Below are 25,248 nucleotides of genomic sequence, written 5' to 3'. Positions count from 1 at the left end.
TAGCAAGGTGCCCCCGTGGTGGAGGCGGCAAGCAACCCCCTACGCGGTGGAGTCGGTTGCGGCGGTCGGATGGCGCTTAGGAGAAGGCCGCGACGAGCAACGAGGAATGGGAAATCAACATCCGTTTTTTTAGATAGAGAAGCCGTGAGAGGAGCACGCCTATTGGGCTAGTCCACATGCCCATGAAGAAAACGTCCGAACAGACGGACGCCCTGACGAGAAAGGATTAACCAAACAAACGATTACAGATAGACCGTCAGAGGATGAAATGACAACTGCCGGAAGGCATCGGGATCAGGACGTGAAGCAACACCTGCCCAAGACAACGCGATCAGGACGCGAAGCAATCCCAACGCGACCAGGACGTGAAGCAATCCCTAGCGAAGACGCGGTGCGCACAACCCGAACCTTACTCCAGCGTTTCAAAATTAAGTGCTTTTTTGTGGTACAAACCATGAAAGAGAAACAAAGCAGGCACTGCATCAACCATCCATACCCAAAAATACCATACCAGACCTCAAGAATATGCAAATGAATACGATGGACGTTTCATGCTCAAAAATACAAGGGACGTAGCACAAAACTCTGAATAAAATAATTGAATTTGACAATTCCTGTAAGTGTCACTTCAAAAGCCCACAGGGCTCGCTTATTATCTCCTAGATTTGTGTGGTAACCCCTGTCTTGTATGTAAGCAAACTGGCAATATATCCATGGGTGGTATACCAATCTTCTATATGTACAGATGGTGCTTCTGACAAGAGCACGGTGATGCAAAGAGCTAATGAGGTTCAGCAGAAGGGTTTGTCAGAAGATCCAGTGCACGTTTCAGGTGATCCACAGCGACAGATACATCGTCGAATGCAAGAGCACCGACAGCAAATCTGGCTGCCTTGTGAGCCTCAGCAATCTTCTCAACTTCAGGCTGGTAACTGCTATCATATTTATACTGGCTAGCTGGTGGCGCAGCTGGAGGAGTAAGTTGAGGTGAAGACTCAGCAGTTGAGTGGTAGTGTGTTGGGGCGGAGGAATTTGAGGCAGGAGTGTATGATGTAGCTGCAGGGCCATCACTTGCAGGATAAAATGAAGATTGATGCGTCAGGACAGAAGGTGCCGTGCTGTCCTGGAAACTTGGATATGACTGGAAATTAGGGTAGTTGTATGGAGCAGCTGGGGCTTCGGTGGAGTAGTAGTTTTGAGAGGTGTGCTGAGGGTCAATTGTGCAGGGTGGGGGTTGGTATGCCTGAGGGTAAGCCGAAACATCTGGTTTATCATTGCTGTGAGGATTGTAGCCATCATTGGAAGGGTGATCTGTCCTGGTGTAAGGAGGTGGGGAATAATTGGAAGGTGGTTTGTGGACCTCATTGGTAGGGTAATCTGTGCTTGTGTAGGGGGGAGATGAATAATTGGGGGATGGTTTGTGAAAATCAGAAGAAGGGTAATCTGTTGCCTGGTACGAGGGAGAGGAATAAGATTGTGATGGAGAAGGATGCTGGGATTGCGAGGGTGGTGGGGGTGAATAGGGTAACTGGGTAGAGGGATGATCATTGAACTCTGTACTTTGGCGAGGGACATTGTTTCCTGGCTGCACAGCAGAAAAGCTATCCCGCCTACTAAAATCCTGTGCACAAAATGATATATAAAAAAAATTAAAGCTGCTTCGTTCAATGAAACCATGTAAAAATATTGCAAATCACAAGTGCCAAAGAGAAGCTGGGAAATAACCATGATGACAGGTCCAGGTGATGCTTCACTGCCCTGGTGTACACTGCTGAAGGAAGGACTTTGCCCCATATCCTGTTTACAGTACCAAACAATACAAAAGTTGAGAACCAGTGAATGCCAAAATCTGCACAAAATACTGTAAGCATAATCAGTGTTTACTGTACAATTTAGGATCTTTCAAGCCTAATTAAATGACAAATATGGAAGCATTGAAGAAAGGTTGGAGGAAATCCTGACTGAATGTAAGTTACAACTAAAGTTAAATAAACAAAAATATTCCTGCCTTGTGTCTGTTCATTTGAAACAAAATAAGGTAACAGAACTCTCCAGAATCTATGCTTACATGAATTAAGGGATTGTTTGGTTTCAAGAATGAGTTAGTCCATCATCTATTCATTCCTCACTTTTTTTGTTTGGTTTGGAGAATGGAATAGAATGATGTATCATCACCTCATTCCTCATAAGTCAATCAGTAATTAGTACTAGTATATGAGGAATGAAGTCATCCCACCAAATTTGAGGAATCAACTCATGATGCACCACCTCATCTAGGATGGAGTGGTTCCTCAAACCAAACGCCCTAAAAGAGTGTTGACAATATACATTTAAGGAAATTGAATGTATGTTGGACGGGTAATACATTTAAGATGCAGTCACTGATAAACAGAAGCAATCTAACAAGATTTGAGTAACCTATGAGAAGGAACATTAGGATTGGTGTTAGCAGCATTAAAGCAAATTATACTGCTACAGTAGATAGAAAGAGGCAATTTCACACTAGCTATGAGTGAGCATGGCAATAGTCATTGAAAAACCACTGCTAGTGAGTTGGGATAGTTACTTGAGAAATGGTGGTGGTATTGACAGGCGCTTCATCTTTATCCCCACCAGGTGGTCCAGCTTCCGGCTTCCGGCCTTCTTTGAGAGCTTTTCTTATTTCAGATGCTTTCCAGATGGCATATTTCTGCTTTTGCTCAACCTACTCAAGGCAAAATAAAAGTGATACAGATATGTTCATTGAACCTTTCCGTATAGGTCAAGGAGCATTAAGATTATAAAGTAATAAATGCATTACTAGGCAATAACATAATAAACTTACATCAGGTTGAAGCTCGCCAAACTGGTTAAGAATCTCAAAGAAGATGCTTGCAGCATAGAAGGTTTTAGCAGTGTTTCTGCAAGATTAATTTGGCATGCATTAGTATGACTTTGTAAAAAGATGATACCAGAATGATTGAAGCAGAATGGGAATTTCGGTGTGATACATGTCAGCTCGTCCAGCACGGTCCTGTTTATCTGCTTTAGCAAAGACGTTTAATGCAAATCCCTCCAAATGAAGATTGTCATCAGGCCCCAAAGTCAACGATTTCTTGTCCTGGAGGATTAGAAAACATATTTAGACTAACTGATTTAATGGAAAATATATGAATTTGCCAGGCATATCAAAAACCAGTTGCATGCTACACTATGTTACACGGATACTTCACTGAAGCCGCGTATCGCGTATCCGATACGTATCGGATACCGATACGTGTCCGATACGCCTAGGATACGTATCCTTCGAGTATCCGATTTTGTATTGTTTTCGTTAAAATCGGATACGCCATCGGACACGTATCCTTCGTCCCGATACGGCCCAGCACAGTAGAAGCCCACGGAGACAACCTCAGTCCCGCACGCCCGCTGTCGCATTCCCGCAGTCCCGCACGCTCGCAGTCGCATTCCCGCAGTCCCGCACGCTCGCAGTCGCATTCCCGCAGACCTCACGGCTGCGCCCGCGCGTCGCGCCGCAACCCCGCTCGCCGGCCGCCAGCCACCGGCGACGAGCCTCCGCCTCCGCTCGCCGGCGTCCCTACTCGCCGGCCGCCCTGGTCCGGGGCTGTCCGCTGCATCGGGTTCCCCGAAGATCGATCGGGGGGACCACGGGACTCGGAGGGAGCGCCCGATCTGCTCCACCGGCGACGTGAGCTTCTGGAGGGTATGTGGTTGGTCTGCGTTCGCGTTCCGCTCTCCTGCGTGCCGAAATGTGGGTCGGGTCGCGGGTAATTTCGCCTATGGAGGAGAGAGAGGAGCCCGCTCCTGTTTCCCCTGTTTTTCCCCCTCTGATTTTGAGTCGCTGAACAGGTTTTGGTTCGTCCGGGAGGTGTTTTTGGTGGGCGAATCGCGTTTTTGTCCGCCTGGGGGTCTATTTTGGGCTCGGTTTCCCATAGTTCCGCAGTAGGATTGGGTTAGAGGCATGAGAACAGGGGAGGCGTCGGGTTTAGAGACGGGGCCAAGGCTTTTGGATTTCCGATAGAATGCAGCTCTGCCCTGCTGTTGTCTAGGCATTTTTCTGATGAATTTCTCTTCTTATTGTTATCCTTATCAGTTTTAAATAGCAGTTACAGTACTCCTTTGTCCTCTCCTCTCCTCATCTCCTGTCTACTTCAGAGTTTAGACTCCAGTACACTAGTAGTACAAGGTGATGTACTGAACTACTACTGATTACTGAATACTCAAGTAGTCAAGTTTTAGTAATAAATTGATTGATAGTTGGTTACTTGGTTTTTCTGTGTAAATTCTGGACTTGGAGTCTTGGAGAACTCGAGAATGGACAATTGAAGAATGGAGATGCTTCCGGAGTTCCAGTCTTTGCTTTGGCTGCTACTTGCTATTGCAAGGTAATTTACTACTTTCACTCTTTCACAATTTTAATATGCGCTATTATCTATATTTATTAAAAAAAACAGTAAAACGTATCCGCGTATCGGGTTTTTTAGGAAATTGCCGTATCCGCGTATCCGTATCCGTGCAACTTAGATGCTACATGCTACATGCTACATTTGTGTTATTGGTTTATGAGCGGGTGAAGTTTAATGTCAGTTACCCCACATATAAGGCTACACTACAAAAGCTGTTAAAGGTGGTGGGGCAGCTGCTGAAATCATACAATCAATTATTACAACGATCGCAAAAAATCAATCAGCATCTAGCCATATACATCTAGTTCTAGGGGACAGGAAATTGCAGTTACAAGCAGCCATAAAGTAGTAGAATTACAAATATGCTGGTCCTATGCCAGTCAGTGTGAAATTGAAATCAGTGTTTCTTCCATCATAAAAGCAAAAGCCATCTGAATAAGTTCATATTGTTTTCTTAGGTATTGGCGTATTGTCAAATGTCAAGATAATATGCAGATATGATCATCAATCCAACCCACACATACATAATTTTTCCAATTGATGGACCTCATATATTAGTCAAATGCTAAGCAAAGACATATAACCATATTGGTTTCACTAAACCAACTAAAAAATGCAAGACACCAGCATTCAAATTTCCAGATAGTAAGAGATTGATTCGATCTAGTGGTGGCATGAAGATGACTGTATAAGACATACAATGAAGGTCATTTGTGGTTTAAACTTGTTTTTTAGTATCAACGACAACGAGTGTTTATTAAAAAAACTACAACTTCCAGATTTTTACTAAATTTGTAAAGAAGTTCTGGACATGCTTGCATCGTGCCAGATTAACACTAGTGAAATCTGTCTTCACAAATTGTTACACAGCATGATACCAACAAGTCAAGCTCAGCAATATAACAAAGGTCCTACCACATGAATGCTAGAAGTAGACAACACATAAACCCCCACTCTAGTATCCTTGTCACAGACATTTGGTTCAACATATCCAAAGAGAACCTATAATTCTATACTGATGATTCAACATATATCCAAACAGAACCTATAATTCTATACTGATGATTTAACATATATCCAAACAGAACCCAATTCAATATTGATGGAACAATCATTTTTTTACTGATACCAGTTGTACAGAAAGCTTGAAACGTTTTACTAAGACACAGCATCCAAAATACTTTTCTGGTTGCCATCACAAGAGCATATAATAGATAGATCTAAAATGAAAAATTAACCACAGCAATTGTTTAATCCAACTGAACAAGAGAGGAGACCCGGATGTAGGCACGTGCCTTCTCGAGCTGGTTCATGAGGGAGATGAGGATGGAGTTTGTGGTCTTGGTGCGCTCCTTCTGGGGTATCCTCAGCCCCTTCTCCATCGCGTAGAGCCGACCTGCCCAAACCCAAATCGAATCAAAACCCTAACCAACAGGATGCGATTGGGAACGAACCGACGAGGAGAGAGAAGCGTCTCTCACAGTAGTACGCCACGAGGGGCTCGTGCTTCTGCAGCTCGTCGGCGCGCTGCAGGTAAGGCAGCAGCCCCTTGGCGGGCTCCGACTCGCTCCCCATCGGAGGTGGGAGACGCCCAAGCGCGAGCACGGGCCCGGATTCGGCGGCTGAGATCCCCGGAGGTCGGAGATGACGGCGGAGTGAGCGGCGGATTGGTTTGGTTTGATTTGGGTGAGGAGTCGTTGCAGCTGCTGCTGCTGCTTCGTCGTGAAGGAAACAGAGGGAGCGGAGAAGCTTCCGATCGTGGATCGTGGTGGTATTTTTGCAGTGAGGCACCCCAGGTTCTCACGCGTCTGCAACCGAGTCCCCCCGCGGCTGAAGCTGGCAGCTCTCGGCCGTCCGATCTCAGGAGTCAGGATGATCGGTGTGCGCAAGCAAGACAGCGATAGAATAGAACCGCCCATCTCTTTGATTGTGTTATCCTGCCGTGTTTGAACTCTGGTTTGTTGATTGCATCTAATGTATGTATGTACACGTCATCACTACTCAGCGTCCGGATCTATTAAAAAATTACTGTGCTAAAAAGGTTGTATTTTTAGGATTTTCAGGACAATTGAGTTTATATATGAATTAGGCAGATTACGCTAGAGTGTTATATTTTCTTTAGACGAAGTCAATAGTGATCGTTTCTTAGACGAAGTCAATAGTGATCGTTGGATGCATGCATGGCGATGCGTCTTTCCTACACTATCACTTGTTCACTTATCATTTTAGGAGAATTCTGTATTTGGCACTGAAACAAATCACTCTTCTGTATTTAGCACTAGAAATTTTGAACTTCCTCATCTAGCATCAACATCAAAAATCCTTCCGTATATGGCCCTTTCGTCCATTTTGGCCATCCATCCGTTTGTTGATCTCATCGACCATGTCAGTTTTTGTTGATAAGGACCAAAATGCTGTCACTCTCCCCCCCCCCCCCACCCCCCACCCCCCGCGTCCACCACCGCCCCACCAGCGCACGCCCCGCGCCGTCAACGCCGCTACTCCCGTGTGGCGCCGTCGTCGCGCCAGCCACATCACCGCGAGCGCCATCCTGCTTCCGAGAGGCGGCAGCACCGGCGACGGGGGCGGGCCGGGCGACCGGAGGCTCCCCTTCACGGCACCCCCGATGGCGTCGCCGGGCCAGCTCTACCAGCCGTTCCACCCGCCACTGTCCCCTCTGCCGCCCAGCCTCCGCAACCTCGACCTCACCCAGCGCCTCCAGATCCTCCGCGACAGGATCGACTACAGGCTCGAGCCCAAGGGCGTGCGGGAGCTGGCTCGCGCCATGAAGAGCTTCCCGTGCTGGCGCGGGGAGGAGGGCTAGGAGGCCTTCGGGAGGGACTCCCCCGCCGACTGCCTCGCCTACGCACGGTTCCACCAGCCTCGGGAGGCCATCGACGTGGAGGACCGCATCGCGGAGCTAGAGCGCGCGCTGCAGGTGGTGGAGACCGAGTCCAGCAGGGCGCGCGTGGAGCTCGAGCTGGAGCGTGCCAGGAAGATGGCGGGCGAGGAGGTGGAGGAGGAGGAGGAGGACCCTGCCGCCTCGCGGCCCGGCGTCACAGTGGTGTGGCTCCAGTACGGCGAGGTCGCCAAGGCGACCACTGTCTTCATGTTGCCGGTGCTCAGGGAGACGGACGGCATCATGGCCATGGAGTTGGCGCCCAGGCGGACCAAGACGGGCGTGGACCTTGGCATTGTGGAGGTAGACAAGGCGTGGGCGCGGTGGGCTGTGGTGCCCGAGTGGGGCCCTGTGGCCAAGGCAGCGGACGACGCCGTCGTCATTGAGCTGGCCGACGGTCGGAGGCTGCTGTGGCGGACAGACGATGAGGAGTCAGTGCTGGTCATTGCCAACACGTTGCTGGTAAGGGTATATATGTCATTTTAGGTGGCACTTGACACCGTTACTGCATCAAATGGACGGAAGTGCCATATACGGAAGGAATTTTCAAGTTGATGCTAGATAAGGAAGTTCAAAAATTCCAGTGCTAAATACGGAAGATTGGTTTGTTTCGGTGCCAAATACAGAATTCTCTCTACCATTTTTAGTTACTTTTTTCATTCATGCTTTAATCTCATCATCTCTATTAATCCTTTTACTCAGCATACGTGTTCTCATTTGTCATTCTACTCAGGGCAAGTACATTGCTACACATCAGCGGTCTCATACTCTGTTTCATGCAATGCCACGTAGGATATTTGCTTATGTGGAGGATCGATAAAGGTGAGAGAGAATGAGGTCGTCTTAAAATTACGTGGCACTATGTGAGACCACCTATGAGACAACACCAATATACTTGCCCTTAGGGGTTTTGGTATCTTATCACTTATTGAAAGTGCATCTAGCCCTTTAGTGGGTTTTGGATGATTGAATGACAACGTGATTAAAGGACTAACCCATTTGCTAAGTGTGAACAGGTAATAGGTTATCTCACAGGTACTTAATGAAAGCCAAAATGATGTGTTGTTTTATAAACAATCTAGTTCAAGCACAAGACAACAATGCAAATGGAATTCATGTGAAGGCTTATTTTTTGTGGGATTTCCATGTACTATATGAAAGCAAGCTCATGATTATTAGTTAATGAGACATGAGGGATTGCATATGGAATGGTCTCATATTTGAAGCTTGTTAAATTAAAATGAAAAAGATAATAATACATATGAATGGATGATTCAACAACAAGATGTGACTTAATGGCTTGAGATGGTGAAGATAGCAAGGAAAGACTTCGAGGTACTAAGCAAGGGTGAAGGGCAAGCGACGGCTTAGCAGCCGAAGAACCTAGCTAGGGTGAAGAAGAAAGTACTTGCATTTAGTTGAGGTACTAATCAAGCTAAGATGGTCATATTGATGTGAAGAATCAAATCTATAATGAAGTATTTGATGGAAGTGACTTGATACTTTTGGGATTATTCAAATTTAATGAATGGAATCAAGTCACATGCTCAAGATGGCTATGCTCAAATGGAAAAGATCAACATCAACTTGTTAGCACCCTTACTTGATGAAGATTGGAAGGGACGGCATCAATTCAAAAGAAATCAACTCAAGTGGTATAAATTCATTTTTGCTTTGATCTTGAGTTTAATAGGTATGCCGTACTACTAAGAGGGATGCATCATGTTGATAGATAATGTTTCATAAGTGCTCAAGCCAACCCATATGAGATTTGAGTGTTTGAGAGACAAAAGAGCTAACTGGCTTTTTGCTGGTCTGGCCATACCGGACGTGTCCGTTATTCATACCGGACGTGTCCAGTATTTGCCCAGTAACTGTAAAAATGTTGTTCTTGGGTTGGTTCGTCGGGAGTTCCGACATAGGTCGGGAGTTCCGATGGTCGGGAGTCCTGGCATGGGTCGAGAGTTTCGACGTGTCGCACTTCTACTGACTTGGAGGGTTCTCTATCCTGGTCATACCGGACGTGTCCGGTATGGATGACCAGAAGCCAACGGCTAGTTTTCAAAAGCCGTGAGGGTCGGGAGTTCCGACGTGAGTCGGGAGTTCCGACGGTCAGGAGTTCCGACATGCGTCGAGAGTTCCGACACCTCACTAACTTTAACTCAGTTACATGTTTTTCAAAATTACTGAGGGTCGAGGGTTCCGACTTGAGTCGGGAGTTCCGACGGTCGAAAGTCCCGGTGTTCTTCGGGAGTTCCGACGCCTCACAACATCACTGTAACTTAGTTACCGTTGGGGCAGTGTGAGTCATACCGGACGTGTCTGGTATGCATACCGGACATGTCCGATATTGCAACGGCTATAAAACGGCTAGTTTTTCAAGGGGGCTATAAATACCCCCAAGCCTCCACCTTTGGAGGCTGCTAATTCTGCTGAGATAGACACATGTTTTTGAGCCTTGCCAACTCTTCTAAACCCTCTCTTAGTGAGTGTGTGATCCAAATTGCAAAATCAATTTGTGGGTTGAGAAAGAATTTGAAAAAGAGAGCAAGCCACCACTTGAGCACTTGTGCATATTGTCAATCTCGTGATTTGCATTTGTTACTCTTGGACTCTTCGGTCCTAGACAGCTAGGCGTCGCCGAAGAGCAACCGAGAGATTGTGGTTGCTTCGGAAAGTTTGTAACGGTCGATTCCACCGCCTCGGAATCATTTAGTGGAAGGAGGAAAAGGAGTTGGAAAAGGCTCTGGCTAGAGTGACCTTCGTGGTACCCTCTAGGGCTGACCTTCGCTGGGTCGCCCGCAGCCCCCTCAACGGAGAGTAGGACTCGAACGAGTCCGAACTTCGGTAAAACAAATATCGTGTCTAAATTCGCATTTCATTTGATATTTGTGTTGCTCTAGCTGTGCTACAGGTTCTCTATGTATATTGTCATCTCCATTAGGTGCCTGCAGTTTGGTTTGAAGATAGAAATCAAAAGGAGCAAGTTCGGGGCTGATCTGCAGAAATCGTGTATACTGGACACGTCCGGTATTTCCTACCTGCACTGAAAATATTTATTCTCTGTTCTAACTTGGTGTTGCAGGGTTGTACCTTCTAGATATATTCTTTATACCTTGTTTACTTTGTGGCTAACTTGTGAGGGGTGGTAGTACTCTTAATTTGGAGTTTCCATTTTGGAAACTCCCCTTTCTAATTATTTCCGCATTTAAAGGTGTAAATTTTCAGAAATGCCTATTCACCCTCCCTCTAGGCGGTATCCTAGGTCCTTTCAATTGGTATCAGAGCGAGGTTCTCACCTAAAGCTTCACCGCCGTGAGAAAAGGATGTCGACGCCTATCGAGTTGGAGCCGGTGCTTCTCCAAAATGATGGTTCAAACTTTCTACCTTGGTCAATTAATGTACTCAATGCTTTTAGAGATATTCGTCCTCTTGTTGAGCATATTGTGGATACAAGCATACCTCTTCCTATAGTTGATTGGAGCAACTATAAGAATTTATCAAAAGAGGAAGAGATATGCGTGCAACTCAATGCTTAAGCTATTAATATCATTTTGAGTACATTAAGTGTAGAGGTTCAAGATGAGGCAATATTCAATGGACAACCACCTCCGGAGAGTGCTCATCTCATTTGGACTAGACTTATTGATTTATATGGAAAATCCAAATGTGATGATGCACTTGAGATCGAGTCAATGGAAAGTATGTCCATTGTGTCTTCATATAGCGAAGAAGCCTCACAAGACCTCAAGAATGCCGAGCCGGAGCACGAAGTGCAAGCAGCGCATGACCTGCTGTCTGCCTGCATGTACCGGACATGTCCAGTATGCCTGCCGGACGTGTCCGGTATGGCCGAGGCAGCAGACCAGTAAGCAGCTATTTGCAATGATACTCAAGCACAGTGGCAACCAAGTGATGAGTCAATCTCAGTATCTCATGATACTCATCACTTGTGTCTCATGGCCAAGAAAAGCAAGAAGAAGAGTAACAAGAAAGATCAAGAAAAGGAGAAGGCTCAAGTGGATGATCAAGATAAGAGTGATATTGAAGTTGAAGACAACTACAACCTTGATCATCTCAACTATAAAGACAAGTTCATCATCATGAAGATAGTTGAAAAGAATGATGAGCTTGAAGAAGAGATTGAGAAGCAAGAGCAATCGCTTTAAAATCAAGAAAAGTTTCTCATCTCCAAATTGCAAGAGCTAAAGGCAATAAATGAGAGGTATGAAAAATTGTCAATTGAGCATGCTTTAGTTACTAACTCCTCTTCTAGTGTTTCACAACTAGAGAAGGAAAACTTCGAGCTCAAGGCAAGGCTAGATGAACTATCAAGCAAGTATAATGAGCTAGAAGCTAATTATGTTCATCTAAAGTGCTCTCATGAGGAAGTAGTAGAATCAAGCATCATGCTTGAGGTGGCTCATGAGGTTATGATTACATCGGTAAAATTCTCTCAACCTCTCACATATCCGCTCACTAGTACACCATCTCAATTAAATATTTTGTGTACTAATGAATGTGTTCCTCAAGCAAGCCAATCTTCGATTGAGCTAAATCTTATAGAAAATATAGAGCTCAAAGAAGAAGTGCAAAGATTAAAGAAAGATGTGATTCGATTGAAGGGTAAGGAGAAAGCACAACCTTCTCAAGATAACCGTGATAACATGGTGAAGAAGCTTGAGAAGGGTTCAAACCTTGCTTCCTCCAAAGCCCAACAAAAGAATCACATCTCAAGCAAGGCCAACACAACCAAGAGCAAGAAACATGGAAAAAGGATGTGCTATGGTTGTGGATTGTATGGACATGAGTGGGCTATGTGTCCACACAAGAGTTAGACCGACAAGGTTGAAGCCGCCAATCAAAAGGCTTCTACCAAGGAGGCCAAGCAAGTGAAGAGTCATGGACAAAGTGCTTGTCTCATGAGCAAGAAATTGGGGCATCTTACCAAGAAATGCTCAATGTACAAAGAAGCAAGAAAAGAAGCCCAAGTTGCAACTAGAAGATGCTATGGGTGCAATGAGATGGGCCACAAGGTTGATAGATGTCCATACAAGCAAAGCAAGCATAGAGCACACAAAGGTCGCATATGCTATGCTTGTAGAAGAAAGGGGCATCTAAGCTATGAATGCCCAAATGGTAACATTCCTAAGCCAAACACATTTGTTTATGATAATATGCTTAGAAAGACCACAAATGGAGTTAGCACTAGTAAGGTGATGTGTTCACCACAAACTAATGCTAAAGCCATTTGGGTGCCTAAGCACTTGTTGACTAACTCAAAAGGACCCAACAAGAGTTGGGTACCAAAGTGTGCTTAGGTTAATGATGTAGGTACTTGGTGGTGAGATGAAAACTTCGGGGTGGTTGAGCAAGCAAATTGACAATATTCACTCAATCTATCAACCAATTCTCATCATAATCTCTTATATGGTTGACCCGAAGATAATTCAATGAACATATCATATATTTCATCCTCACCATTGGTAACAAGTACCTAAACCTTGTAGGATAGCCACTTTGCTCGTTTCGTGTTCTATAGTTCACAAATAGACATATTTGTGAAATATTGAAAGTGGTTAATAAGTTTTACTTGATGTTTATCATATTTGCCATATGATGCTTTTATTCGCTCTCTAGTGGAGTAATTTATTTGTTGAGATGCAAGTATATAATAAATAAATATTACAGTTGAAACGAAGAATCACAAGCAGCAACTTAATTGGTTCTGTCTTTCACCTATCGGACGTGTCCGGTATTACTATCGGACGTGTCCGGTATGGCCAGGGACATAAAGTTAGTGTTTCTGTTCTGTGTATTCCGGACGTGTCCGGTATACTACCGGACATGTCTGGTATTGCATGGACCAGAACACTAATTATGTTGCAACTGAGTATTCGATCCATACATTTTTCATATATCCCTAACATACTCAGAAGCTTGTGTTTTATCAAATCTAAGTTGATTGTGAGCATCTCTTAAACTCACTTTTAAATATGGCAATCTTATTTGGTTTATGGTCAAAATGAAAATTGGCTCTCAATTTCTTATCAGAATAAAAGTGTTTGTTGAAAGTCATTCAAAATACTTGAAGCACTTATTTAGGGGGAGCTAAATTTCTATTTTGCACCATTATGGACTAACAAATTTATCTAGCACTCTTTGTAGTCCTTTGGATGAAAAATTGAATTTGTATCAAGCATGATTACTTGGCAATCAAGGTCAACATAAAGATTATCATGCCATGTATCTTCTTAGTGGTATTCTTGTGGGCTCAAGGCAAAGGTATGTGTCTACATACATACATTGTAAGTGCATCTAAGGACCTTTATATGTTAGAATGTGCATTTGTGTGACATAGGAGAGATGTTTTTCAAAACCCCTAACTAGCATGAGTAGGAAGTGTGAATTTGAAAAACTATTTGAATCTTGGTCTTTATGACCTAGCCTTGCCATGTGATGATTATAGCTCTCCTTGATTGTTTGATCTGCTAATCACACATGACATGGCTCTCTTAAGTCCACAATCTACTATCTCTCTCTCTCTCTCTCAAGTAAGCAAAATCTTGTATATGCCATATATTTGGAAAAGAGAAAATAAATTGATGGCATTCGATAAGAAAAGTGATAGTACTCGGTTTGGATCAAGATCATACACCTTTTTGGACTGAGCAACAACAGAGAAAGGGTTTGGAAGAGTGAGAACACATTGTGGAATTATTTAGGCTAGCCCGTGAATACCGGACATGTCCGGTATGATACCGGACGTGTCCGGTATGAGCGGGACTATAAAAATAGAAGTACCCCTTCGGCCCAGACTTGTCTGTCTCCTTCCAACCAACCAGCCGACGCCCTTCTTCCCACCTAGGGCGACCGAGGATTTCATCAAGGAAAAGAGAGAGAGGGAGATTGCATTGGAGAAGGCTTGGATCAAGGGTTGAAGGCCCGTTGATTTGGATTTCACATCGCATTCTCATCTCTCTTCTCAAGGTACCCTAATCACGGACCTCGTCCGATCTACTTGGTCAATACATGATTTGAAAATTCCTTCGGTGATTATGCTGCATTGGTGATGAAGAAGCAATGCCCAAAGTTTGGTATTAATCCATGTTGGTTTGAATCAAGGAACCCTGGTTAGGGTTGCTGGTCGCCCATACCGGACGTGTCTGGTATGCTACTGGACGTGTCCGGTATGACCTAGCAAAGCAGGCTCTCTGCTTCCTTTGATTCAAATGCTATCCTAGAATTGTATATTAGGCACAGTTTCTTCTGTATCTATGTTTTGCAAACCTTGTGACAATGGTGTGTCGAGGTGATTGTAAAACCTTGGATAAAAAAATCTATGTCTAATTACAATTCAAGAATAAGCTATGGGCATGTATCTAAAAATCTTTGGAAATCTTTGGATATAGGACATCAGCCATGAGTGGACGACAGGAGCCGAGGTCCAAGCACAGGCATGATCCAGCACTTGAGAAGTACAAGAAGGCGAGACAGGATATGCATCCTGGATTTTAGCCGACCAGCAGGAGGTTCACCCGGGCTGCCTCTAGTGCAGCAGCTCAGTATGCAGAGGGGTCCGGGAGCTCTTCTTCTGACACAGACACTGATGAGTTCAGAGTTGAGTCTAGAGATGAAAGAAAGAGGAAGAGCACTGATAGAGGATCAGATGAGGAGCAGGAGATTGAGGAGGAGGAGTCAGTTCCTCCAGTTCAGCACCAGCCTGGTCAGGGGATGCATTATGGTCTTCTTGAGACACGTCTGCCCAATGTGCCCTCCTATGTTCATAGAGTTGACTAGAGAGGAAAGGGTATGACCAGGAGAGCTAGAGATGAGCGAAGGGTTGATCCGAGAGGCTTACCTAAGGTTCAGTATGATCACCGCTTCTAGACAGCCTTTCACCTGGATTTCTACTCCAGTGTGATTCTCACCAGGAACCCTGTGATTGCCAGGTCTCAGTGGATTGACTGGCGGTACGTTACAGAGTTGCAGAAGGCCTTAGTTGATCATGCCATTGCCATTTGCCAACGCACTGGGGTTTATGAGATCATGGAGTTCCAGCATGACTGGAACACAGAGGTAGTAGCTCAGTTCTATGCTACTCTATTTGTTGAGGAGGATGAGAGGCGGATGCACTGGATGCTTGAGGGCCAGTGGTACAGTGTTGACTATGATATTTTTGCCGCCCATCTTGGCTTCTTAGAGGATGATCTCTAGAGGGACAGGATCCACACCGAGCAGGTGTTACCTCCTGAGCAGCTCGCCTACATGTATCCTCTAGGTGGTGAGAGAGGAGCTGTGGGGAAGGTTCTAGGTCTTCACCCTACCTATAGATACCTGGATAGGATATTCAGGAAGACTATTGACTGCAAGGGTGGAGACAAGGGCAATATTACAGATTATTCCAGGAACCTACTCCACAGGATGGCACCTGATGCTCGGCCCTTCAGCGTGTTTGACTTTATTTGGTCTAAGATCAGGAGTGTTGGAGAGAGGCCCCTCAAGGGCTATGGTTTTGCTCCTTATATCATGCATATGATTGAGCAGGTGATAGGGCACACATTCGAGTATGATAAGATTCATAAGGCCCTGAAGATTATTGCAGATCTGCCTGAGACAGGGTTACCTCCAATAGGACCAGGAAGAGCAGCCGTAGCACCAGAGGTAGATGCACCTAGGAGTGGTGCACCAGTAGGAGCCTCACCTTCACCACATGCTCCTTCACGTTCTACTTCATGCCGTGGTAGTCCTCCCTCGCCTATCTGTAGGCTTTTCAGCTCCATATTTGGGATGTGCCGTGACATCCAGACTAGGCAGCAGAAGGAGAGGGAGGCTAGGAGGAAGGACACTCGAACTTTGAAGCAAATTGCTTCTAATCTTGAGCTTGATCCTCCTAGGTCTCCTCTATCAGATGAGGTAGCTAGTGAGCCTGAGACTGAGGAGCAGCAGTAGGCTAGATATGATAGAGAGTATGTTGAGTTCATACAGCGACAGCAGCAGCAGCAGGCACCTGAGCACCCTGACACTCTACCACTTCAGGCTCGTGTGCCTACTCACTCTCAGCCATGTCCCAGCACTGCCAACGACTATGCTACAGATTGGTGGAGTGACTTGATAGGTGGTGGCGGCTACTACGGCTCTGGTGGCTACGACCCATCTGGTGCCGGTGGTTCTCATCCGGCTGGTGTTACCCACTCTGATGATGAAGATGCTGGTCGAGATGATGATGATGAGTGATCGCAGCTTTCCATGATAGCTTGTAGCCTCTTTGTCCTTAGTATGTCATTGTTGGACCTTTGTGGTGATAGATGACAAAGGGGGAGAGAGACTGATTAACAGGATAGTTTCATTTGCTTATCTTTGTACCTGAAGATATGTACTACAGGCTGTAGTTTGTTTTTGAGCTTCATTGATTATATCTTGTGAGAGATGAGACTTATGCTTTATCTATGTATCTGTTGAGACATGATCTTTATCTATATATCAGTGGTTTCTGGACTTGAGAAAATTTGTAATGAGTGCTATGTGTGAATTACATGTGTCATATTTATTTTCATAAGGACTATGCATGCTAGAATGAAAATATTTGATGTGATGCCTTTATATTTATTCTTGTATGATATATCTTGTCATATGCATCACGGTTTCTCTTTGTCACACACACATGCACCCCATGGATGCAATGATTTAGGGGGAGTCTCCTATTTGTTTTAGTATGTGCAATTGACATTTGAGGTCAATTTGTGAATTCTAATCATAAGCACATATTAAGGGGGAGCCTCTCATAAATCATTGAACCCAAAAGTTTAAATGTTTATATCATTTTGTAAGCTTTAATCAAGTTGTCATCAATCACTAAAAAGGGGGAGATTAAAAGTGCATCTAGCCCTTTAGTGGGTTTTGGATGATTGAATGACAACGTGATTAAAGGATTAATCCGTTTGCTAAGTGTGAACAGGTAATAGGTTATCTCATAGGTACATAATGAAAGCCAAAATGATGTGTTGTTTTATAAACAATCTAGTTCAAGCACAAGACAACAATGCAAATGGAATTCATGTGAAGGCTTATTTTTTGTGGGATTTCCATGTACTATGTGAAAGCAAGCTCATGATTATTAGTTAATGAGACATGAGGGATTCCATATGGAATGGTCTCATATTTGAAGCTTGCTAAATTAAAATGAAAAAGATAACAATACATATGAATGGATGATTCAACAACAAGATGTGACTTAATGGCTTGAGATGGTGAAGATAGCAAGGAAAGGCTTCGAGGTACTAAGCAAGGGTGAAGGGCAAGCGACGGCTTGGTGGCCGAAGAACCTAGCTAGGGTGAAGAAGAAAGTACTTGCATTTAGTTGAGGTACTAATCAAGCTAAGATGGTCATATTGATGTGAAGAATCAAATCTATAATGAAGTATTTAATGGAAGTGACTTGATACTTCTAGGATTATTCAAATTTAATGAATGGAATCAAGTCACATGCTCAAGATGGCTATGCTCAAATGGAAAAGATCAACATCAACTTGTTAGCACCCTTACTTGATGAAGATTGGAAGGGACGGCATCAATTCAAAAGAAATCAACTCAAGTGGTATGAATTCATTTTTGCTTTGATCTTGAGTTTAATAGGTATGCCGTACTACTAAGAGGGATGCATCATGTTGATAGATAATGTTTCATAAGTGCTCAGGCCAACCCATGTGAGATTTGAGTGTTTGAGAGACAAAAGAGCTAACTGGCTTTTTGCTGGTCTGGCCATACCGGACGTGTCCGGTATTCATACTGGACGTGTCCGGTATTTGCCCAGTAACTGTAAAAATGTTGTTCTTGGGTTGGTTCGTCGAGAGTTCCGACGTAGGTTGGGAGTTCCGACGGTCGGGAGTCCCGGCATGGGTCAGGAGTTCCGACGTGTCGCACTTCTACTGACTTGGAGGGTTCTCTGTCCTGGTCATACCGGACGTGTCCGGTATGGATGACTAGAAGCCAACGGCTAGTTTTCAAAAGCCGTGAGGGTCGGGAGTTCCGACGTGAGTCGGGAGTTCCGACGGTCGGGAGTTCCAACATGCGTCGGGAGTTCCGACACCTCACTAACTTTAACTCAGTTACATGTTTTTCAAAATTACTGAGGGTCGAGGGTTCTGACTTGAGTCGGGAGTTCCGACGGTCGGAAGTCTCGGCGTTCTTTGGGAGTTCCGACGCCTCACAACATCACTATAACTTAGTTACCGTTGGGGCAGTGTGAGTCATACCGGATGTGTCCGGTATGCATACCGAACATGTCCAGTATTGCAACGGCTATAAAATGGCTAGTTTTTCAAGGGGGCTATAAATACCCCCAAGCCTCCACCTTTGGAGGCTGCTGATTCTGCTGAGATAGACACACGTTTTTGAGCCTTGCCAACTCTCCTAAACCCTCTCTTAGTGAGTGTGTGATCCAAATTGCAAAATCAATTTGTGGGTTAAGAAAGAATTTGAAAAAGAGAGCAAGCCACCACTTGAGCACTTATGCATATTGTCAATCTCGTGATTTGCATTTGTTACTCTTGGACTCTTCGGTCCTAGACGGCTAGGCATCGCCGAAGAGCAAACGAGAGATTGTGGTTGCTTCGGAAAGTTTGTAACGGTCGATTTCGCCGCCTCGGAATCATTTAGTGGAAGGAGGAAAAGGAGTTGGAAAAGACTCCGGCTAGAGTGACCTTCGTGGTACCCTCTAGGGCTGACCTTCGCTGGGTCGCCCGCAGCCCCCTCAACGGAGAGTAGGACTCGAACGAGTCCGAACTTCGGTAAAACAAATATCGTGTCTAAATTCGCATTTCATTTGATATTTGTGTTGCTCTACCTGTGCTGCAGGTTCTCTGTGTATATTGTCATCTCCATTAGGTGCCTGCAGTTTGGTTTGAAGATAGAAATCGAAAGGAGCAAGTTCAGGGCTGATCTGCAGAAATCGTGTATACCGGACATGTCCGGTATTCATACCAGACACGTCCGGTATTTCCTGCCCGCACTGAAAATATTTATTCTCTGTTCTAACTTGGTGTTGCAGGGTTGTACCTTCTAGATATATTCTTTATACCTTGTTTACTTTGTGGCTAACTTGTGAGGGGTGGTAGTACTCTTAATTTGGAGTTTCCATTTTGGAAACTCCCCTTTCTAATTGTTTCCGCATTTAAAGGTGTAAATTTTCAGAAACGCCTATTCACCCCCCTCTAGGCGGCATCCTAGGTCCTTTCCTTATATTGCGAGTTTTGGTATCTTCTTGCCTCCTTTTTTTGCGAGGAAATCTTCTTGCCTCCTTATTCAAGGGCAAAGCTTAATTAGACAAGGCTATAAGGTGAACCATAGAGCCTTGCCAAACGTATAATTCTATAGATTGTTAGCTATTGTTTATGATATTTAGAGCTTGGTAGTTCCTCCTAGTATTTGCTCATGTCAGCATTGCTCATAACCCTTGAACCATAGCTCGCTCATATCATTATTATGCTGAAAGCATCTAGGCCTCTTGTTGGGTTTTGGTGATTAATGACAATACAAGATTACTATGACTAACATGTGTTTTGCAGAGGCAATTAAGTTAGGTCATGGTAATGGAGATCAATTGGGGAATCAAGGGTGTCATGCCCCTACGATGGAAATCATTTCGGTTTTCAAAGGATGGACGATAAGGTTATGGATGACTAGTTCTAAGTGTCGATTGGAGTTGGAGTGACACTTAGAGTAGTTTAGGATTTTGTTTTCCCTTTGGCCGTACTATTAAAGGGGGTATGAACGTGTAGCTTGACCTAGATGAGTCTAGTGAGTTAGGTGTGGTGCACACTTATTAAAACTAGCACTAGGTAGCTCCACAACAGCCCTATGATCCTATGAAGAAAACTTCATTCACATATGTTTGAGAGTTGGAAGTGAATGGAGGGTCAAATGCTGACCGGACGCTCGCTCTGGTGCGACTGGACGCTGGCCACAGGGGCCGGTCAGTACATTTGATCAAGGTGATTACGTTCAGTGCGATCGGACGCTGAGAGTCAGCGTTCGGTCGACTCCAGTAAGGTTCCATAGAAGGAAATCTGCGACCGGACGTGTCCGGTCGATACTGACTGAACCCTGAGGATTTAGCGTCCGGTCGAGTACAGTAAGCATCCAGTAAGGGTTTAATGCGATCGGACACATCTGGTCAGTGGTGATCGGACCCTGCCAATGTCTGGTCAACACTTAAACACTGGTGTGCGGGTTGAACTGACCGCAGTGTCCGATCAACATGACCGGAGCGTCCGATCACCCCGCTGTAACAGAACCGACCAATTATACGAAATTAAGTAAGAAAATCATCCGCCAGAGTAGACGATTTAGCAAACTTAAGCCCGTATAACCCGGTAGTCCGTGAAATCACGAAGGATTTCAAACCAACTTCCATTCCAGCCAAGATCGTAATAAGTTTAGCGGTCACCATCACATATTACATAAAAGTTCACAATCACAGGTACATCAGAGTTTCAACATAGTTATTACAAAACTAGTTTGAATAAAAGTAGCGGAAGTCATTTGTTCAAACCACACACACACTCACGCGGAGTTTAAATATAGTGCCAGCGAATGATCATCTCCAACAAAAGCATCAGATGAGACATAAGGAATGACCATGCCCATGGTCCTAAGCATCACCCATCGCAGGATAAAGGCAGTTGATACAGTAGCCGTAATACATCTGCCCATCTGCAACAAGTGGGAATAAAACCCTGAGTACGAGAAGGTACTCAGCTAGACTTACCCGACAAAACCAAAAATAAATGACACCAAGGATTATGAAGGGCTTTATAGTAGGGTAGCTGACTCATTTGCAAAAAGAAGCATTTTTAGCATTTCAAGAACCTTTCAAAAAGCATTATTGCCAAGTTAATTATTATTAACCTGTCGACTAGATTTGCACCTATACTAGAGTAAACATGTGATTAAGCAGATAATGATAACCAATGATCATTAAACAACTTCCATACTGTCATATTCATTATAACTGTCCAAGTGTTCCATAACATTTACTACAATGAAGTAACTCAAGTCAAGTGCTCACTATCCAGGAGCGATGGCGATTCGAATCGATTCCTAACCAGCTGGTGATTTATTCCTTATACAAACCTCACTCACCTGCTAAAGTGAGATATTGATCACCGAGTCAACTTTCCAGGAATCTCGAGTTTGCCAGGAACCACATGTACCCGGGGGCCGACCGACTGCACTTTGGTCTTATCATCCCGCCCCCGTGTCCTACCACACCTGCTCCGGCACAGTGCGTTGCGGGCCATCTATAGCAAAAGTTATTTTATTACCTCGGGGAAACATATTTTAGGTGATACAACTTTTATCAAAATGAGATAATCAATTTATAAGGGGAGGAATGCATGAGATGAATGAAATGCACAAGTAACATGATGTATGTACGTGCCGTACGTTCTCACAAACTTAGGAAATAAATAATTTCTAACGACGAATTCGGTGGCATACAATGATCTCTCAATACGTAGCTAATATGTTCTACACGATAGCATTGTTATGTACCTGCAGAAGATCCATTTCAGCCTAATTCCCAATGAATGTATAAAAAGCAGTAACTTTTATCTACACGCTCTACACGAATCCCCAGATACGTGTACAACGGTAGTAACTACCCGAACCATCGTCCTATTGACGGCATCGCCTCCACAGACGGAAGACCCATACATGAGATACCTTTGTAAAACATGCGTAGAACATGTAATTACTCTAGCATCATATAAGCATTCACCCTAGATTGGCGGTGTATCCGATCATGCTCTCACAACTCACACTTACCGATGCGTAGAGGCAAATAATCCATTCATTACCACTCAAACAAGTGGCACTCATACAATAGCACGCCGTATGAGCGACGAAAGAGAAATATGATGCAAGAATCCCAGTCAGTACTTAATTAAGCCACCTAAAGTCCTTAACTGGGCATAAAGGATATGATCACTAGCACACTTTATATTTTGAAAATCATGTTTTCCAAATGCCTTTTTGTTTTAAATACACTTGTGAACAGTAACACGCTAAACCATGCTCTGTTACCAGCTGTAACAGAACCGACCAATTATACGAAATTAAGTAAGAAAATCATCCGCCAGAGCAGACGATTTAACAAACTTAAGCCCGTATAACCCGGTAGTCCGTGAAATCACGAAGGATTTCAAACCAACTTCCATTCCAGCTAAGATCGTAATAATTTTAGCGGTCACCATCACATATTACATAAAAGTTCACAATCACAGGTACATCAGAGTTTCAACATAGTTATTACAAAACCAGTTCGAATAAAAGTAGCGGAAGTCATTTGTTCAAACCACACACACACTCACGCGGAGTTTAAATATAGTGCCAGCGAATGATCATCTCCAACAAAAGCATCAGATGAGACGTAAGGAATGACCATGCCCATGGTCCTAAGCATCACCCATCGTAGGATAAAGGCAGTTGATACAGTAGCCGTAATACATCTGCCCATCTGCAACAAGTGGGAATAAAACCCTAAGTACGAGAAGGTACTCAGCTAGACTTACCTGACAGAACCAAAAATAAATGACACCAAGGATTATGAAGGGCTTTATAGTAGGGTAGCTGACTCATTTGCAAAAAGAAGCATTTTTAGCATTTCAAGAACCTTTCAAAAAGCATTATTGCCAAGTTAATTATTATTAACCTGTCGACTAGATTTGCACCTATACTAGAGTAAACATGTGATTAAGCAAATAATGATAACCAATGATCATTAAACAACTTCCATACTGTCATATTCATTATAACTGTCCAAGTGTTCCATAACATTTACTACGATGAAGTAACTCAAGTCAAGTGCTCACTATCCAGGAGCGATGGCGATTCGAATCGATTCCTAACCGGCTGGTGATTTATTCCTTACACAAACCTCACTCACCCGCTAAAGTGAGATATTGATCACCGAGTCAACTTTCCAGGAATCTCAAGTTTGCCAGGAACCACATGTACCCGGGGGCCGACCGACTGCACTTTGGTCTTATCATTCTGCCCCCGTGTCCTACCACACCTGCTCCGGCACAGTGCGTTGCGGGCAATCTACTCGGCCCGAAAAATCTCCAAGCTTCGCGGTCGGAAGGTACTTTATCCAGCCAGCTAAATATAAGGCATGCGTTCAACATGACTCGAGGCCCAACAACGGTCGGTCCTTAATCGACATAGACGGAAAGCACTACAGTCCAAAACTCTGCAAGTCTCCGTCCGGTCTCAACTTCATTTAACACTTAGTTATACCATGACTTCAAAGTCATCCAAGCAGATCCAGGTAACCACCTATAGCTCGCAGGTGATAGGAAATCACTTGACTTCTACCAGTCTAAGCCAGCTAAGCATTGACTCGACTGCGGATACTAGGGTAACAAGGATATAGTATAACAAAGGTAAACAAGGTATAATGCAGCAACGGTTGCAAACAACTCCTGAACGTAATGCATCAATTAAAGTAAAGCATTTAATTAATAATTGCAAACCGGGAGAAAAATGCTTCGGGGCTTGCCTCTCTCGAAGGAGCTCGGACGGTGATCGGGGCACTCTGGAAGTTTCTCAACGTCCTCCTCGTCGGCTTCTGGCACTTCCTGCGGCTACACCTCGAACTGCTCCTCGGACTCCTCGGGTATGATGACTGGGTTCTCGGTTTGCGATCCTGTATGATGCAATGCGCGTAAGTGCTTATGCAAACGGTGCATCAAAGAAGATGAATGCAATGGATATGTTTAAATGCAAGGTAGTCAACATCATCCAAGAAAATATACTACAAGCACATGTCATCTATTGCATTCTCTTCTACTACTAATATGTTTAAGTCAACACACCTTATCAAATGCTTCAAAGATACACCAAAGCTATTATTACTAACTAATCTTGTATTAAAGAGGATTATTTTATTTCCTTTTAAATTAGGGCTACAACAGCAATCTATATTTCTGGTGCTTATAAAAATCTGAGAAAATTACAGTAGCATGGTACTACTCTAATTAGACTACCATCAGATTTTCATGGTGTTTGAATGAGTGGATTAGCCTACACAAAAATCACAAGCTATGGCATGATTTTGTACATAAAAATACTATGAACTGTGAAAAGTGTCAAACAACAGAATTAGTATTTTTCCTAGGTTCTTCATAGCATACAATAACTGTACAAAAATTATCACATGCATGTTTTATACAAAATTTGCTCTCTAGCTAAAATAACAAAAATCAGCTATTAAAGGTACTTGAACTATACCTAAAAATTTTCCCATAGCACATGCATGAAACATATTTTTCCTAGGAAATACATGACATAAGAAGATTAACAAACTTGGAATCATATTTTTCTGTAGACTATAGATTTTTCTACATATTTTTCAAGTTATCAGCAATATTCATGATTAAATAAAATTCTACCAAAAAGTATCTCAAAAATGACATACAATAATTTTCCCAAGTAGATCTGGTGATAAGGAACCTAGGAAAATTTATTTCAACAGATTTGGAGCCAAAATGAGTACACAACCATTTTCTAAAGCATTTAAACAGAATTCTGAAAATCATTTCTTAAACCCTTTTAAAAATCAGCTGACAAAACTGCTGGGTGCACCCGGTGCCGCACACCTAGAGGGGCTGCCATGCGGGACCCGCGGTCAAGCCAGACCCACGCGTCAGCCGGAGCCAAGGCAGGGCCGCCGTTGACCGGCCGGCTCTCGCCGACGGCGAGGTCCCTGACGAAACGGAGGGCACCAACATGCTCTCCATGGTAAACCGCGTCAGCTAGGGGTGAATAGGGAGGGGCGGTGCAGGGGAGAGAGGCTCGGCGACGACAATGGCGGAGCGGCGGCGTGGGTCGTCGCCAGTGGAGCATCTCCGGCCACGGCATGGTGAAAGGAGGCGCTCGGGA

General features: G+C 44.2%; 1 protein-coding gene and 1 pseudogene across 1 annotated transcript; one reads left to right on the top strand and one right to left on the bottom strand.

The window, feature by feature from the left end:
- Positions 1-471: 471 nt before the first annotated feature.
- Positions 472-6,147, bottom strand: LOC136520506 (protein HOMOLOG OF MAMMALIAN LYST-INTERACTING PROTEIN 5-like). The gene is made up of 7 exons (XM_066514048.1): positions 5,888-6,147; positions 5,702-5,802; positions 2,991-3,100; positions 2,825-2,900; positions 2,567-2,704; positions 1,726-1,797; positions 472-1,621 (listed from the first exon to the last, which is right to left on the bottom strand). Exons 1-7 carry the CDS (start codon positions 5,979-5,981, stop codon positions 782-784), a joined length of 1,431 nt encoding a protein of 476 aa, XP_066370145.1. The 5' UTR covers positions 5,982-6,147; the 3' UTR covers positions 472-781.
- An 885-nt stretch (positions 6,148-7,032) lies between these two features.
- LOC136523959 (rubisco accumulation factor 1, chloroplastic-like) lies at positions 7,033-16,542 on the top strand (annotated as a pseudogene).
- The last annotated feature ends 8,706 nt before the right edge of the window (positions 16,543-25,248 follow it).

This window comes from Miscanthus floridulus, chromosome 18 (genome assembly GCF_019320115.1).
Source record: "Miscanthus floridulus cultivar M001 chromosome 18, ASM1932011v1, whole genome shotgun sequence".
NCBI classification, from domain to species: Eukaryota; Viridiplantae; Streptophyta; class Magnoliopsida; order Poales; family Poaceae; genus Miscanthus; species Miscanthus floridulus.
This window is presented reverse-complemented; position numbering and strand designations above follow the sequence as displayed.

Coding starts and splice junctions, on each gene's coding strand:
- LOC136520506 (XM_066514048.1), bottom strand. CDS start 5,981: ATGGGGAGCGAGTCGGAGCCCGCCAAGGGGCTGCTGCCTTACCTGCAG. Junction 2,901..2,990: donor CGTGCTGGACGAGCTGACAT/GTATCACACCGA, acceptor TTAATCTTGCAG/AAACACTGCTAAAACCTTCT. Junction 1,798..2,566: donor ATACCACCACCATTTCTCAA/GTAACTATCCCA, acceptor TACTGTAAACAG/GATATGGGGCAAAGTCCTTC.